The following is a 17,280-nucleotide window of genomic DNA, read 5'->3' on the forward strand; positions in this document are numbered from 1 at the left end:
AAAGCAATCTCCTTAATGGCGGATGAAGTGAACAGCATGGGCCGGGCGGGCGAGCCTCTCTGGGCAAAAAAACAAAAAAAGCCAAAACAAACAAACAAACAAACAAAAAAACGAAGCCTCACACAGCTCCGCATTTATATGCAAAGGACAACTGCCATCACACACCTGCCTCTCTCCATTCCTTTTGTTGCCTGAGCCCAACCATAGGAGTTGCTACCAGTTCTGGAGAATGGGTGCCCAGAAGGTCCAGGGGAGCCATCCCAGCACAGCCTGGGAACTGCACTGTTAACATCCTATGCTAAGGGTGAGGGACATGGACAAGCGTATAAAAACCCAGCTAATTCTCACAATTTGCTCAATTCCATAAATATTTTCCTTCTTTCCTTATAGAGTAGAATACATCTAGAGGAGAAGGTCAACTAAAGACTCTGGCACTGGGTGGAGAAGTTCAACTTTCTTCCTGTGGGACAATGGTGGAGGCTCAGACACGTGCACTGCCCTTCTAGAAAGATGGAACAAGTCAGTCCAGCAGCACTGAATGTGCACCATTGGGATATATGCAAAAGAGAGAATATAACCTGCATCCCCCTCCCCTGCCAAAATCCTGACCAGAGGCAGCAGGGTGGGCGAAAAGCACGTGCCTCAAGTCCAGGCAGTCATGGCTTCCAAGCTGGTTCTACCACTTATAAGTATGTGACCTTACATAAGTTTCTTTGCTTTTCCAAAGCTTGAAATTTCTTCGTCTGAAAAATGAGACTAATGCAATCATTCTTTCACGGTTGTTGAAAAAGATTAAATGAGTAAACATATGCGCAACACCTAGGAAAATGCCTGGAATAGACAGTACTTGAGAAACCTCAGTTCACTTCCCTCAGCTAAGTACTGAAATTGGACCCTTAGTTTCTTCATAAATGCAAATGCCAGAGTCTAGGAATGTCAGTCTATAGCTGTGCTCTTTTCATGGAGCATTACCAATATTTTGACAGGACTGGCCTAATATTATTCACCCCAGGTTCATTGGCACGTTTCTGACCAGCCCTCATAAAGGGCTGGAGATTGCCCCTGGGGACCTGCATGCTAATAATGAATACTTGCGAGTGATTTTCAATGCACTCCGGTTATTATGTTTGGTAGCAGAACATTTCCCATCCCCAGAAAGGTCATTTACAATAGTATAAGGCAGCTTCTTTCCAACCCCCATTTCAGATTTTTCCGAGAACGGCAGAGAACTCAAACATTCATCCATATGCATTGGAAGTACTATTCTGATCTTGCATTTGCATACAAATATCAAAGCAACTTAAGGAACTACAAGGCAGCTCTCCATCATATGACACCACCTCCTTTTATTTTTCTAGTACCTTCCCAGCACCTTCATATCAAAAGCCATTTTCATGTACCTTCCTAGTTTTATTCATCTTAGCTTCCCTCTTGAGCCTGTGTGAAATGGGGGTGGGGTAGAGGAAACAGGGACTTTCACTTTTTCACTTTTATTCCCTTGCCCCTAAGAAGCTATAACATTTCAGAAATCACACAGATCTCATTCAGGTTTGGAGACCCTCTACGCTCAACTCACCCAAGACTGGACTCTTCTCATTCTACCACATTGTTGAGAAATGGCCATATAGTGTAATTTGAATAATTTCAGTGTGTGGTTAGTAATGTTTATACCAAGGCATTCCATTGGAAGGCCCTTTTTGTTTTAATTTCTTTATACCAAGCCAAGATTAGTTTCCTCGTTGGCTCAGATTCTGCCCTGGAGTGCTCTTCTCCTAGGCATCTCATCTATTCACATGGTTTTAAATACTTTTAATATGCTGCTGACATCCCAAATTATATATCTAGTCCCGATCTTGCTTCTGAGCTTCAGACCCAGATATCTAACTGCTTGAGGGTTCTTGCTGTGAGGTTAAATGGCTCACACACCCCTCAGACTAATCAATTTCCAAAGTCTTTTTCCAGCGTTAGTGAGAAGTGCCATTACGCCTCCAGTCCCGTGGCAAAGTCCTGGGAGTAGTCCTTGACACTCACCTCCATCTACTTCTCTATCTCTGCCCAATCTATCACACCGAGTAAGTCCTATCCATTCTTCTACTACAGTGTATCAGAGTCACCTAATTCTCTCCATCTCTACTACTCCCACCATCCTAGACTAAGGCTGAGACATCCTAACTATTCCCCTTTTGCTCTATTCATTTCCTCCCCAGCCCTCTTACCCCACCCTGCATAGCCAGGAGACTGAGCTTTGGAAAAACAAACCTGATCATGTCCCTCCCCCCCCCAACCAAAATTCTTTAATGGCTTTCGATCCATCTTTGGATAAAGTCCAAACTCTTTACGGTCAAGGCTCAACATGGTCTGGTCTCTGAATACCTCCCCAGTTTCTCTTTTGTGACATTTTATTATGAAAAATTTTAAACCAACAGCGCAATTGAAAAAAAAATTACAGTGACTATCCATTGACGGACCACCTCAGTTTTACCATGAATATTTCATACTTGCTTTATCATGTATCTTTCCATCCATCCGTCTATCCTAGCATGGATCTTTCCTGGTTTTGGTGCATTCCAAAGTAAACTGCAGATTCTGGTCTAATTTTCATCACTCTTCCTCTTGTTCCCTGTATTCCAGCCACAGGCAGCTTTCTGTTCTTCAAATCAGTCACACTATTTTATATCTCTGGGCTTTGTACCTATTGTCCCTTCTACCTGAATTGTCTTCACCTCTTGTTAATTCCTGACTAATCCTTTAGTTCTCAACTTCAAACTTTCTCTGAGAGGCGGCCTCTGGTCCCCCAAACTAAATTAGATCCACCTCCCTGCCTTATATATGATCTGGAGGCATCTTGTGCTTTTTCTGAATGTCACTTATCACAATTGGTAATTATATATTTATTTGCAGAATTATTTCATGTCTGCCTCCTGCGCCAGCCGGATACCACGTCTGTGCTGGATCACCTCTGCAGAAAGTCAACTAATATTTGTTGAAGGAATTAAAGGTGGAATGAATCAATAATTACATAATAATAATATCAGAAATCATGGAATAATAAATCTGTTCTTCCTTTCATGTGTAAACAGTATAGGTTTTTAGAGGCCTCTGCGAGAAGATGGAACTTCCTCACTGCCGGAATATAACCAGCAAGTACGCGAAAGCTAATAACTAAACAGCAAGATCCACGGCCAGTGCTCCAGCCGAGAAGAGACTGGTGGGTTTTAGTGACTTCTCTCCCATCTCCTCTAGCCATTGCCCTCAAGACCATCCCCAGTCAACACACGATCCAAGGAAAACACGTGTTTGCTATGCAAAGGTACCTATAATACACCAAGGGCATGTACCGAGGTCTAGCTTTGTGTTAGGCACTGTCTTGAGTGCTTTTCGTGTATTAATTTTTTTCCCCTGTGGCACAGGTTCTACTGTTATTCCCATTTTACAGCTAAGGAAACTGAGGACAGAGTAGTTATTTTACAACATGTTCTCTGACTTCCTCTTCTAACCAGATTGCCATTCTTGTAAACTTAGCTAGGGAAAAACGTTCATGTTGTCTGTGGCCCCATGGAAGAGTAGGAAGATTAATGTAGAAAACTCTCAAATTGCTCTAGTGGCCAGAGGGTTTTGGTCAGTTCTAACAAGTCTGAAAATAAAGAAAGAAATCCACATAGAGATCAGAGAGATTTGAGAGAGGAAGCCTTGGTTAGGGCCCTCAGAGCTCCATATCTGAAAATACCAGTAAAAACGTTATGTTGACTTTATTTCTGTAGTCATTCCACCCCCACTTTTCGTCATATGTGATCCCATATACACACGTTCAAATGATCCCTGCCAAGAATTTGACCCCAGATAGGAATATAATTTACACACAAGGATAAAACCATAGTGGTCTTCCTCCTAAAAGGAGCTGATGGTTGAAGGAAAGAAAATGAGGGAGTGCAGAATTTCTTAGTGTAAGAGCGCACGCTTCAAACGGTCTTGAGTCTGAAGGCAAGCTTTTCCCTCATCTGTGTGACCCTCTCTAATTAGTAACATCTGTGGGCCTCAGATGCCCAGTTTCCTTATTTGAAATGTTAATAGCATCCACTTAGTAGGACCTGGAGATACTGAGGTGCTATATTTAAAAAGCTCAGCAAGTACATGGAAAACAGAAGATGCTCAAAGATGGTAACTTTAAAAAGGGGGGGAAAGATAGAGAAAGATCGAGGAGGGTGGTAACTTTGATGCTCAGAATAAAAAGAAGAGTAAAAGAATAAAAGAAGAGTCATAGGAAATGTCTTTAATAAATATACATCATGCGTTCTTTTTCTTCCCCGTGGTGGGAAGGGGGCGGTGTGTAGGGAAAGGAGGGGAGGGAGGGAGGGGGTGGTGGGAAGGGACAGTGGGAGGGAGGGGGAGAGGGGAGAGGGACAGAAAATAAGAGAGGAGAGCTTGGGTAAGTGTCCTTTAGCATTTGCATTGCTCTGAGCTGGCTGAACTTGCCTGCAGCTACCACTTACAATGCAAATTGAGCTTAGAGTCCTTCACACTAACTACACAGCAAAAACCTTTCAGCTTTAAATAGAATACTGCAGTGTGGAATGATCTGAGCAAAGCAAAGCAAAGAAAAATTCAGAGATAAATGTGAAGGAGATTTTGGAGAGGAAAAAAAAAAAACACCCAAAAAACCCTTGACATATCTGGCCAGGTAGGAAAATACCAAAATATCAAGGAAGACAAAAGGCAAAGCAAAGTCTGTAGAAGGACCTAGAAACTAAGGTCAGATTTAAGAGAAAGTGGATTTAAGTTAATAAAGGAGGAGGGTACTTTGGAGGCAAGCCCTCAACAAAGAGGATTTTAACAAATAATATTTTGACCTGGTGATCTTCCAAGGTGTGCTTGGCACTTCCAAGGCATTCATCAGAAGAGAGAGGACGGACCCTTGCCCCTGTGGCCGGCACCACTGCATGAATGTTTCCTAAAATGAGCAGGTTAAGACCATAGAGAACTTCCTGCTCTACCCAACTTCTGCCGTTTACACTGTCCAAGCTGCATTTTCCCCCCTTCTTCCCAGACTTTCAATAAGATCAAGTAAAGAAACCTGAAGGCATACTGAGAAATAATAGTTTTGTTTAGTTTTCAGTGTGGTGTGTGCGTATGAGAGACAGAACATTCGGAGAGGTTGATTTAGAAAGATTTTTAGAGAGTGGTCTGCTATAAACTCATGCCTCATTTTTGACTACACGAACCCAGGTATCTTAACCAGAATCAGAGCTTACAAAAATGCCATAAAATAGGACCAAAGATCAGGGTAGTTCCTGGGCCCCCGAAAGCACTAAGGAATTCCATTTTTAACCCATTTCTTCATTCTAGAGATGATACCCCCATACACATGGCCCCAATTTGCCCATTTTCCCAGCTCAGTAAGTTTCCTGTGAATGTGCTTGGAGGCATAATGCAATCTAGAAGAAAACATGAAGGCAGCCCTCTTTCTTTGTTGTCACAAACAGAAAGAAGTATCACTCGGAAAAACCAATAGACCCAAGCCCAACTTCTCTCTTGGATGACATGCTCAGACACAGAGCTAGTCATAATCTACCTGGTAACTGAGTCAGTGACAAAGCGCTTGAGACTGAGAAAGAATATCTTATAACCACCCTGTCTTCCTGCAAATGAAAAGAATCGGCAAGTATGGTGCCTGAATGGGGGAGGGACAGGCTGAACATCTCTTAAAAGCCATCTCTAAGCTCCTGAACGCCAGTCTGCTTAATCTGTCTAGCACCATGGACATATTAGGCTGGATGCTCTCCAATAATGATGATGAATGAAGAATATATTTTCAATAGCACTGGGCATTCTTTATTACCTAAAACTTACTGGGATGTTTATAGAACATGCCCCCTTTGCCCCCAAATTCTATCTTTTTATTTCTTTCAGAGTTTGAACTCTTTTAGTACCCCAACCCCATCACATTTTTCTATGACTCTTGATTTGATTAAATATTATAGAAATTTCAGTATCCAAGAATAACAAGAATTGTCTTAAATTAACATACCTTGCTATGTTTTCCTAAAGCACTTACACACACATTTTCTCACGTGGATATTACAACGTGATAATGCAACACTTTATATGAGCGGTTAAGTATAAGGCCCTACAGGTAGAAAATGAAAGCAAAAATGCCAAAGTTTTGGCATTTGAAAAAAAAATGCCTCTACTCTCTATTCACACACAAAAGGCAGAATGAGATTCCACCTGCTGACTTTCCCTGCCTGCCTGCTAACGTCAGAACAAGCTGAGAGAGAGAGAGAGAGAGAGAGAGAGAGAGAGCTCCACGACAATTTCACCTCTTGGCAAAGCTCAGCTTACTGAACCCTCTTGCTTTCTGCTGGCTGTTGATTCAGCAGAAACTACTGCTGCAGAATTCATAATGGTGATTTTAAAGGCCCCACTGATCGCATTGCTCGCCCCACGTGTCAGACTCGTTCGCTGGCTGCTGGAACGCCGTCTCCCCAGCTACCTTTTTTTATTTTATTTTTATTTCTTGCTAATGCACTTACAAGGGAAGAGGGGCTCGCCCTTTTGCAAAGAGCCTTTTGGGGTTCTGATTGTCTGAGCAGGTAACCTGGCCGGAGAGACAGACTGGCAGGAAATGAAACCATGCCCTCCCTGCAGCCACTGAGACACACAACATCATTCCGCTCAGGGGGGAAGGACCTCCGATCCTACTGGGCCCCTTTCTTATGCCCCCCCACCAAGTGCCGGGCAAACATCTTGGGGGAGGGGTCATCTGCCTTCACGGGGTCATTTTTCTAGTCGGGAGCCCCACCCTGCAAAGCCTGATCCCCGAGGGCCATTTTAACTCCCGTGGGCGCCGGGTCCACCTGCTGCTGAACGCAGGGCTCGCCTCGCGGAGCCCGGATGGATGTGGGGCGCACTGGCCGCTGCCCCCGCGGGCCGAGCCCCCGCCCCAGCCCCGGGCCCGGAGGAGTCTCCGCCACTCGGCGGGCGCCCAGCTGCCCGCCGAGCCCAGCGATCCGCAACTTGCGCCCCAGCGGCGGAATGCGGCGGGGCTGGCGTTACCTTCGGTCGCATAGCTGTGGTCGCGCAGGAAACTGTTGTTGATTTTGCGGGTATCAATGTCCTCCTCCATTGACAGCAGGCTTACTTGCGTGGGAACCAGAAGCCGGCAGACAAGTATCCATGATCCCTCCCCGCAGCCAGTCTCACAGGAGAGGGGGGCAGGGGAGCCGGTGGGACTGCACCATGGTCCGAGCCTGAGGAGGAGACGGGGAGGCGGAGAGAAAAAAAATAAAAACCCGGCAATGGAGCTGTCACCTCCTCCACTCGGGATCTCCGAGGCTGCGGCGGCTCCTCCCGCGGTGCGCTCACTCCAGCTCCAATTCCCAGCGAGGATGCTGCGCCCGGCTCCGCTGCCGCCGGGTGCCAAGATGCGCCGTGCCCCAAGGGGTCCGGGCCCGCCCGCCGCCCGGGAGGCGCTCACAAGCGGGGCTGGGGAGATGCCCAACAGGTTCCCCACGTTGGCAGCCGCTCCAAAATGCAAAAAAGGTCCCTCCTCCCCCTGGGAGAGCGGGCGGCCGCGACAAAATGGTGCCTTTCTGGACCCGAGTTGCAGTGGCGAGATGGCAGGGGCCGGATTCGGGCTGGGCCGGCGGGAAGCAGGGTGCTGGTCCCACGGGAGGGCGGCTCCGGCTGGCGGGGGCGAGGAAGGCGGCGGGGAGCTGGGCAGGGCGCTGCGGCCGGCGCCAGCGCACTCACCCTCACACCCACACGCGCGCACTCGCAGCTGCTGCCGCTGCTGCCGCTGCTGCAGGAGAAGGCTGGAGGCGGCTGGTGCATTAAAGGCGAGGCTCCTCCCAACCGCGTCAGCAGCCCCAGGACTCTTCCCCAGCAGCGCTGGTGGCCGAGGCAGAGGCTGCGGCTGCTCTCTGCTGCAGTGGGGCGCACGCAGCCGCGAACCGGCACCTGGGCAGCAAGCAGCGAGCTGGCAGGTTCACGGGAAAACCGGAGACGCGCTCTGGCAACCGCCCTCCAACCGTGCCACGCAGCTAAGGGCGGCGTTTACTCGAGCCCCCAGAGTCCTTAGCTCGCTGCCTTGCTCCGGACACCTGCGCTTCAGGACCGCAAAGAGAAGTAGATCCCCTGGGGTAGGCAGGGAGACGACCGTCAGGTCCCTTTCGCTCACCCTTGGGTTGACGTATGCGGTCCCTTGATAAAGTCCAACGGCGAGGCCTGGGGTTCGAAGCCCCAGAGAGGAGAGAATGGGAAGAAGGGTTGCTGTAGCTTAATTGAAGCCTCCTGTGCTAGGAATAGAACGCGGAGCAGGGGCCAGAACTTTTCTGCGACCACTTACGACTGCTCCATTCCCGACAGAGTCAACACCCCCTTCCTACTGTAGGCGTCTGTGTCTACGCAGGCGGAGGGAAGCAAGGGGGCTGACTTACGAAGCCAGACCACATAGTCAGTCTGAAAAAGGCCCCCTTTCCTAGCCCTGTGCACTTTGTTTCGGACAAAGTGCTGCAGGGCCTCCTGTAGGTCTTGCTTGTGGAGACACAGCACCGCAGAAACCGCTTACGTTTGCTCCCAACATGGAAGCGACATGGGAGTCCTGTGCCCACAGAGAGCCACTGCTACCCGCAGGAGATTTCAAAGATCCACTTCATACCAAAAAGAGACCTGTCTCCCTGCTTCATCTAGGAGGAAAATACAGAATTCCTCCCACCAACCCATCTATCCCCGAATTGCGAATTCGGTATTTGAAAGAAAACTTGATCACTACTGTTATGAAACCAGTAAAATCATGTATGTAGCTATCCACCTCCCTAAAAAGCCAAATTGGAAAACACATTTCCCCATTTTCCTCCTGTAGAAGGTATTCATTTCAGTGGGTGTCACTGCAGGGAGAGACATCAGCAAATGTCTTGCTCAGTTAAGCTCCACAAGTTGAACTAGATGAGCCCAGAGGGACCTGTGAGTTAATTATATACATATAATGCTTCGGCTAACACAATTTAGTAAGTATTTGAAGTTCAAAAAAAATGGGAAAACAAGTTTTTTACTGAGGTTGGGAATTGCCATCAGATTTCCACAAAGAGTGGATGCGTCCCGCAGAGGGAAAATGGCATTATCCCCATCTCCAGAAAGCGAGAGGGAGAAGAGAGTAGAAATATTCTTTGATGTAATTTTTAAGGGAAGTTCAGCTTACAATAGATTGCATTTGATTCTCTTTTGGTGGTTAAGTCTTAATACACTTGCTTGACTGTTTGTTCAAATTTCACAAATGAAATTTCAGTAACAAATGTAATCCACCCAGCATCAGTTCACGGCTGGTTCTTCTGGCTGATGAGCTGTATCCATCACCAAGTCTCCAGTGGTCAGCTCATCTGTAGTTACTCAGTTCAGCTTCCCTTGTTGTTAAGCATAATGGGCAATGGGCAAGGGGTGAGCAGAGGAGGAAAAAAGCTAAGTTCCTCTCAAAGTGGTAAGAAGACATTTTGCTTTCGGTTGAAATAACTTCACTTGTGACAGGAGACCTTGGAATCATATATGGAAATTCTCCCCATACCTTCCTGGAATGTGGGCTAGATTGGAACAGAGCTGCATGATGAAGTGGGTAGGCCCAGGCTCATTGGCCAGGCTGTGCTGGAGGAATTTTCCACTGTAACCAATGGGAGAAATGTCCCCTCCATAGATTAAGTTTCTGGGGTTTACTAAATTTTCCCTTTCACGTTTCCTGCAGAATCCCTCCCGCATTTGTTCAATGGTACAGACAACACAGATACATCATGGGTAAGGAGACTGCGTAGTTTCAACTTTGTGGACCACTCCTTTCTACCCTGAGCAATGGGGAACTAGGTCCTGCACCAAAACCAAGAAAAATAAGGCTGTTGGCTTTGTGGTTGAACACAGTGACATATAGGAAAGGAGGTCAGGGGGTGAAAGAAGCCTGTGCAATCCTGTGATGGTAAGAAGACCATACAGACCATTTCTCAGAAGACCTGCTGACCTTTCTATGCCTCAACATGTCAAGTTCTTTCCAAAAGCCTTTGAAATGTGCACATACCAACCTACGCTCTTTCTTCATGTTCTTGGCATTCTTCAGCATCTCAGCTCAACTGTCCCTACTTCCCTGAGGCATCACCTGACCATACCATAGTCTCTTTCTCTAGAATTTTCTGTCTCGATGTCTTTTTTTTTTTGTCTTCCTCATGGCTCACTGCATTTCGTAATAGTTTCTTTATTATCGACCATTCCTACTGTATCTCTGATATTAAATGTCTGGCATTAAGTAGGTGCTCAGTTATCTTTGCTGAATAGATGTAAATATTTCTTCAATGAGTGAATAAATTACTGAACTTGTTCAGTATAACAAATATTTGCAATACTGAGGTTTAATAGCTCAATCCCTATTAAAATTCTTACCAAAAAACCCCACACCCATTAATAAAACCTGTTGTGAGGCAGTAATTTTCTAGTTTGTAAGCTTTATTCCAATTGAAATAATTGTCCTACCCATTCCTGTATGCATTCCAAGAATATTTGTTTATTTAATATTTATATTTATATTTACTGAGCACTTAATATATGCCAAGAATTGTTTTGGGTGCTGGGGATACAGTTAAAACAGAGTCCCTTTCATCACAGAACTGAAATTCTGTCGTCTAATTTTGCTAAAATGAGCTTTCTCAGAAACCCAACAAATGCATTATAAATCAATAGACTATAGTTAATGCTAAATGCTAAGGCTCTGATATCAGGCACAGCTGATTTTCTGACACTTATTACTGTGTCCTTGAGTAAGTTACAAGGTTCCCCCCTAAGGCATTTTTTAAACCTCTAAATTAGGGAGAGGAATAGTGTCTACTTCATGGAGTTATTGCGTGGTTTTAATGAGATAATGTATTGAATGACCCTGGAAAGAAGATACTGCTATTACTTGTTGAATATTTATTATTATCACCACTATCAATAATGAACAAATATTAAAGCACCTACTATGTCAGCCACTGGGACAGGACTAGAGACTCAGCAACATTTGTGCATAAAATGTATAGTCAGTTTCTGCTGTCATGGAACTTAGTGTCTATTTTACAGTTTATGTAAAGGGAGTCAAAAGCTACAAAAGGGGCAGAAGAAGACACTTGGAAAGGCTGACCAAATTCAGGTTTGTATGTTACTCAAAAAGGTCAATTACAAATACACAGGCTTCTTAAGTTACACAGGTCAGCACAGTTCAGCACGTAGACACATTTTTTTTTTTTTATCACCCTTGTCATGGCCCCCTCCCCCAACAGTGTCGTAGACCCTCACCCCTGTTAGGTTAGTGCTGCCTACCCTGGAACATTCCAGGTCATCCTGTCCAATTAACACATTAAATATCTACAATTTTATTAAAACCTTTGACCTAAGCCAGTCTGGAGATTCTTAATATAGGCTTTAGGTGTCAGACAGTCCTGGTTTGTCCCAGCTCAGGCATTTATGAATTTCATGACCTTTGACAAGTAATTTAACGTCTCTGGGCCTCTGTATTTGCAAAATAGAAGAAAATAATAGAAACGACTTGAGAGTATTGCTGAGTGGCTTCAGAGACAGCCTAACTGCTTAGCCCTGAAATGTCAGTTCTCCCTCCTAGCTGTGGCGTCTGTGTATCTCCACCAGTGGAGAACGGGAGATGCGCTACAAGTGGATTGTTTCTGTGAACAAAAGTGACCGAGAAACCAGAGTTTTACTACCTATTGGTCTGTCCTAATGGCAAATGAGACACTGGATACATGAAATTTTACCATCCTGCAAAAAGCCCTTTATAAGCCATCAAGTCCTATGGAATTAGAATGACCCTCCCTACGTGCAGACCTAATCATGTGTCTCTATTGTGGAATGTTCTGAAATCCCTCTCTAAGATCACTAAGCACTGAATGCCCAACCGTACGTCTCTCTGAGGCGGTTTCTGTGTTGACTGCTCAGTGGGTGAGCTCTTGAGTTTCCGGCAAGGTTTGCCGTTCCCTTTTGTGCGTGCTACTAGAACACGCACTACACCACGTGAGTGAACCTTTGACATGGCATTTAACCTGGCAAAAGAAAACAACATATCTCGCTCTTGAAATGTTGTATTAAATCCAGATTCTGCATACTTAATGGATTTCACAGAGTAGAATGTTCTTTCAATTATCCAAGAACAGTAATTTATGCAAAGAGACAGTGGTACGCTGGAGCTGCCATGCACTGGCTACTGAGAGCCGAACGTGCCGATTATACATGCTTATTTCCAGCTCTGCTGTGAGGGACATCATGTTGGTAGCTTAAAATCCGAAATCTGCTATGGTAGGATATTTATATCACGGAATTTTTTTAAAAACCCTATATAAATCAGGGCTTTGGGTTTTTTGTTTGCTTTGAGAGCTGACTGTTGAATATTTTATTTAATTAATTAATTAATTTATTAATAATTGTTTATTATGTTATGTTAGTCACCCTGCGATCGTTGAACATTTAGCAGCACACCCGTGGAAATGCAATACTTGCTGCTCTATCTTTCTGCTCATCCAATTCTCAATGCATAATCTCCCAAGTTGTGTCAAATTCCAGAGCATGCCGTCACCCAACCAAACTTGAGTCATAATGCTAAAATGACTCTTAAAATCCTACCTTTACCATGAAGCTTTCCCATATCCATCAGAGTAAACCCGATGCCTTCGTTGGACCCCTCCCAGGCCAGATATGCTATTGCCATGGTAGACCTGGAAGAGACTGCCCCATAAGGGACCTGACAACATAAGGAATGTCAGGTGCACACCTATTCTCGATGAATCATCTGTTTCTACGGTTCAAGCTCCACTGTCTCCTTACTTTTGCCTGGGATTTGCCTAAATGCAAAACAAAGACATCCAGTCTGCCTGATTTCATTGATAGCTCTTCAGCATGTCTCCTTAGGGTACTGATACAATGGGAGAAGAGGAACAAAAATCCAAGAGTCCAGATCTGAGAGTCTGAGAGAAAATATCCTCTTGTACCTTTTCTCATTCCGTGGTTTTAGAGTTAAGTGTATGCTGTCTTACTCAAGATAGCTTTAATTTGCATTATATTTATTCGGTATAAGGTGAGGATTTACAAAATCCCCTTGGCAATACTCAAGGAGTATTGTCTAGTTCCTGATGACATTTCTCAAAATAAAATTTCATATAATTTGAACGAGAATACACATTGGGAAATATCTTCCAAATTTCCTTAAGAGGCACCAAGCAATAACACTTTACAGAATATAGTCTAAGAAAATCATCATAGATGTGGGCAAAAATTCAGCCATAAAGTTATTTCTCAGAGCATTGTTTAGAATCATGAAAAACTGGAAACGACCCAAATGTCCAATAGTAGAATTGGCTAAGCAAATTATGGCATGTACATATAACAGGAAAGTATTGAGCCATTGGTAAAATATTAATAGCTAACACTTGCTGAGCATATCTTATGTACCAGGTGTTGTGCAAAGGGTTTTAGTAGAATTATGTCATTTAATTCTAACAGCAGCCCTTATAAGGAAAGTACTACTATCTCCATTTTACTGAAGGTAATAGAGATAAATAATACACCCAAAGTCAAGCAAATAGGAGCCTGGCGCTACATACACAAATGTGCAAGTACGCGTGTGCGCACACGTGTGTGTGTGTGTGTGTGTGTGTGTGTGTGTGTGTGTTGGGGTGGGTTGAGGCCACTCTGTTGAAAGCATGCACTACTAGATTCCGATTTGTCTCTCTCAGGAATGAATAATAGCCTCTCAGTTGAAAACCATTTACTACTGTGTTGGTGAGGTTGTGGTAAAACTGGAACCTTCGCACACTGCTTGTGGGGTTGTAGAATGGTGCGGCTGCAAAGAGTTTGACCGTTCCTCAAAATGTCCAACAGTGCATATGACCCAGTAGTTTCCCTTCTAGGTATACACCCAACAGAACAGAAAACCCATCTTCACGCCAAGACCTGTACATGAATATTCATGATGGTGGCATTATTCCCAATAGCCCCAAAGTAGAAACAACCCAAATGTTCATCAGGTAATAAATGGATAAAATGTGATGAAGCCATACAACGGATTATCATTCAGCTATAAAAAGGAATGACGTATGGACATATGCTACAACATGGATCAACCTTGAAACATACTAAGAGAAAGAAGCACTCACAAAGGACTACGTATTATGTCACTACTTATTATGGGATTCCATTTATGTGAAATGTTCAGAATGGGCAAATCCAGAGAGACAGAAAGTAGATTAGTCTGCCAGGGGCTGGGTGGGGGAATGGGAGTGAATGCTTATGGATTTGGGAGTTTCTTTTTGGCGCGATGAAAAAATTCTAAATTAGATAACGGTAACAGTTGCACAACTCTGAATATACTAATACCACTGAATTGTATACCTTTTTTTAATAATGATTTTTTATTATATTGTTAGTCACCATAGAGTATATATTTAGTTTTTGATGTAGTGTTCCATGATTCATTATTTGCGTATAACACCCAGTGTATTAAGGAGGGCACATGTTGCATGGTGCACTGGGTGTTATACGCAAATAATGAATTGTATACTTTTAAAAAGTGAATTTTTATGGTATAGGATCTCAATAAATCTGTTATTAAGGATTAAAAAAATCTCTGCTATCAAAAACCACTGTTACTTCCTGGAGTGGGAAATGTCTGATAAGAGTACAGAAAAAAATGTAGAGGTATATAATGACAAGGATAGATGTTTGTGTTATATTGTTTAAAAAAGTCAAAAAAACAGGGGCGCCTGGGTGGCACAGTGGTTAAGCGTCTGCCTTCGGCTCAGGGCGTGATCCCGGCGTTATGGGATCGAGCCCCACATCAGGCTCCTCTGCTATGAGCCTGCTTCTTCCTCTCCCACTCCCCCTGCTTGTGTTCCCTCTCTCGCTGGCTCTCTCTATCTCTGTCACGTAAATAAATTAAAAAAAAATCTTTAAAAAAGTCAAAAAAACAATATATACAGACTGGTTTCCCCTTTCCCAGTTAAAAAAAGGGTGTGTATGTCAAAATCGATTTATAAAAATACCATGCAGTGGTTATGTGTAGTTATTTTTGTCGTTCATATTTTTGTCAAAGAGAATTTAGAACATGTATTATTTTTATAATAAGAATATTTTTAAAGTATTTTTTAAAGGGGAGTGGGGGCAGAGGGAGAGGGAGATAGAGAGAAGCCCAAGCAGGCTCCATGCCCAGTGCAGAGCCCGATGCGGGGCTCGACCTCACAATCCCAAGATCACAACCTGAGCTGAAATCAAGAGTAGGATGCTTAACCGACTGAGCCACCCAGGCACCCCTAAAGGTTTTTTTTTTTCTTTTTTAATGTTATAAAAATACTTATTTGGATGAAACCTTTTATTGGGAAGGTCAAAAGTCATTTTCTGCACAGGAGGAAACTGGGACGTGGATATAAATGTACATGCTACCAACGGCACAGAATAGCAGCTTTGTCTAACGGAAATGTAATGCAGGCCATGTTTGTTAAAATTTTTAAGTTACTGCATTAGTGAGTGAAAAGAAACAGATGAAATAATTTTAATAATATTCTTTAAATGTTTTAAAAAGTTTTGGGGAAAAAGGAAATATTTTCTTTAATCTATCAAAAATATTATGATTTCAACATATAATCAATATAAAATTATTACTGATCTATTTATACTTTTTTTTTTTTTATCCCACGTCTCCGAAATCTGCTGTGTATCCTACACATACAGTACCTCTCAGAACTAGCCACATTCCTAGGGCTCAATAACCCCATGGGTCTAGTGGCTGCACCACAGGTATAGAGGAACTTTTCCAAAAAGTTTATTCCATTTGGGGCGCCTGGGTGGCTCAGTCGGTTTTAAGTGTCTGCCTTCAGCTCGGACCATGATCTCTGCTCAGCAGGGAGTCTGCCTCTCCCTCTCCCTCTTCGCCTCCCTGGCTCCTTGCTCACTCACTCTCTCTCTCAAATAAATAAAGGAAATCTTTTTTAAAAAAAAGTTTATTCCATTCACAAAATGGGTTTATTATATTTTTTCAAAGAGAAATTTTTATCTCCTAAGGACTTGAATAAGATTGTCATGCTAAAACCAAAATTAATACAATGGACCTTACAACTATGTTTAAAATAATACAAACTGAATATGAAAAAGAATAGAGACACATGCACACATATACACATATATATTAAATGTAATAGTACAATTGAAGTCAATCTGCATTTTCCTCTAAAACCTGTGAGCTGGATTAATAGAGGAAAAAAAGAACCTGATTCTGAAAGTGTTAAAATGACACCATATAACAATATATAATAGCAAGAAAGGTGTAAGTCAGTACAGTTATCACTCTCATTGGCCAACTGCTTAGTTCGAGCCTATGGCTTCAGTTCCAGCTAGGAGAAGAAGCCATATTGCCAGATGTCACTGCCAAAAAAAGGATTTCCACAGCTGGCTATCTGCACTCTCCGATGGCCCCTGAAGGTGGAGAAATTTAAAGATACAGTGATAGGAATCTGGCTGAGAATGACTCGTTCTTTTAGACTGAATTAGAGAGTAGAATTTTGTGGCCACATGATCAATGGATTAATTTCTGAAGATTGGCTAAGTTAGATAGACCATCACCTCTCACACACACATGTGAACAGTTTTGTGTGTGCAGCCGAGCACTTCCTCCTTCCTAACACACTCTCCTCACTGATTCCCCGGGCACCACTGTCTCCCCATCCTCCTGCTGCCTCAGTCCCTGCTCCTTCTTCCAAGCTGTGACGACTCCTCCTCTCTGCTTGATGTCTAAACGTACACACCCCCTGGAGTTCTAAGTTCTTGTATTTCTTTATTCCCAGCCCCGTCCCAGGGGACCCCATCTCGTCTCACAGCTTGCCTCTCATACGATGACTAAATCCCACACTTGGAGTTTGAGCACCAATCTTTCCTCCAAGATCTCCACAGTAGTATCACTCACAGCAGACGTGGCATGACGCCAAATACCTACAAGGCACCTCAATCCCTAGTGCCCTCCCCCATGCCTGCTCCCCCTTCCTGTTGCTTGGTTCCTCTCTCATTTCCCACATCCTTCCAGTCCATCAGCAACTCCTGCCAGCTTTAACTTCAAAACACATCCAGAACCCAACCACTTCTTACCACCTCCGCGAATGCTACCAAGTGCCAACTACCATCTCCCATCACCATGATTGTTTCAAGACTCTAAGGAGCCTGTGATCCCTCCTTCGCCCCCTACAGAATGGTTTCTATGCAGCAGGCAGAATGGTCCTTTTAAAT

At 43.9% G+C, this 17,280-nt stretch overlaps 1 protein-coding gene across 4 annotated transcripts in view; it reads right to left on the reverse strand.

Moving 5' to 3' along the window:
* The window catches only part of PPP2R2B (protein phosphatase 2 regulatory subunit Bbeta), a 439,770-nt gene that overhangs the window by 254,787 nt on the left and 167,703 nt on the right, over window positions 1–17,280 (reverse strand). Inside the window, exon 3 of one of the 4 annotated variants that reach the window (XM_057307203.1) lies at window positions 7,054–7,247. The exons of 2 other annotated variants lie outside the window; for them this stretch is intronic. In XM_057307203.1, coding sequence (XP_057163186.1) covers window positions 7,054–7,247 — 194 coding nt within the window. Of the gene's footprint in view, window positions 1–7,053; window positions 7,966–17,280 lie in introns of those variants that run through there. One more of the 4 variants, XM_057307202.1, reaches the window with a different exon arrangement.

The sequence above is a fragment of the Ursus arctos genome, unplaced genomic scaffold, assembly GCF_023065955.2.
Source record: "Ursus arctos isolate Adak ecotype North America unplaced genomic scaffold, UrsArc2.0 scaffold_5, whole genome shotgun sequence".
Lineage (NCBI taxonomy): Eukaryota > Metazoa > Chordata > Mammalia > Carnivora > Ursidae > Ursus > Ursus arctos.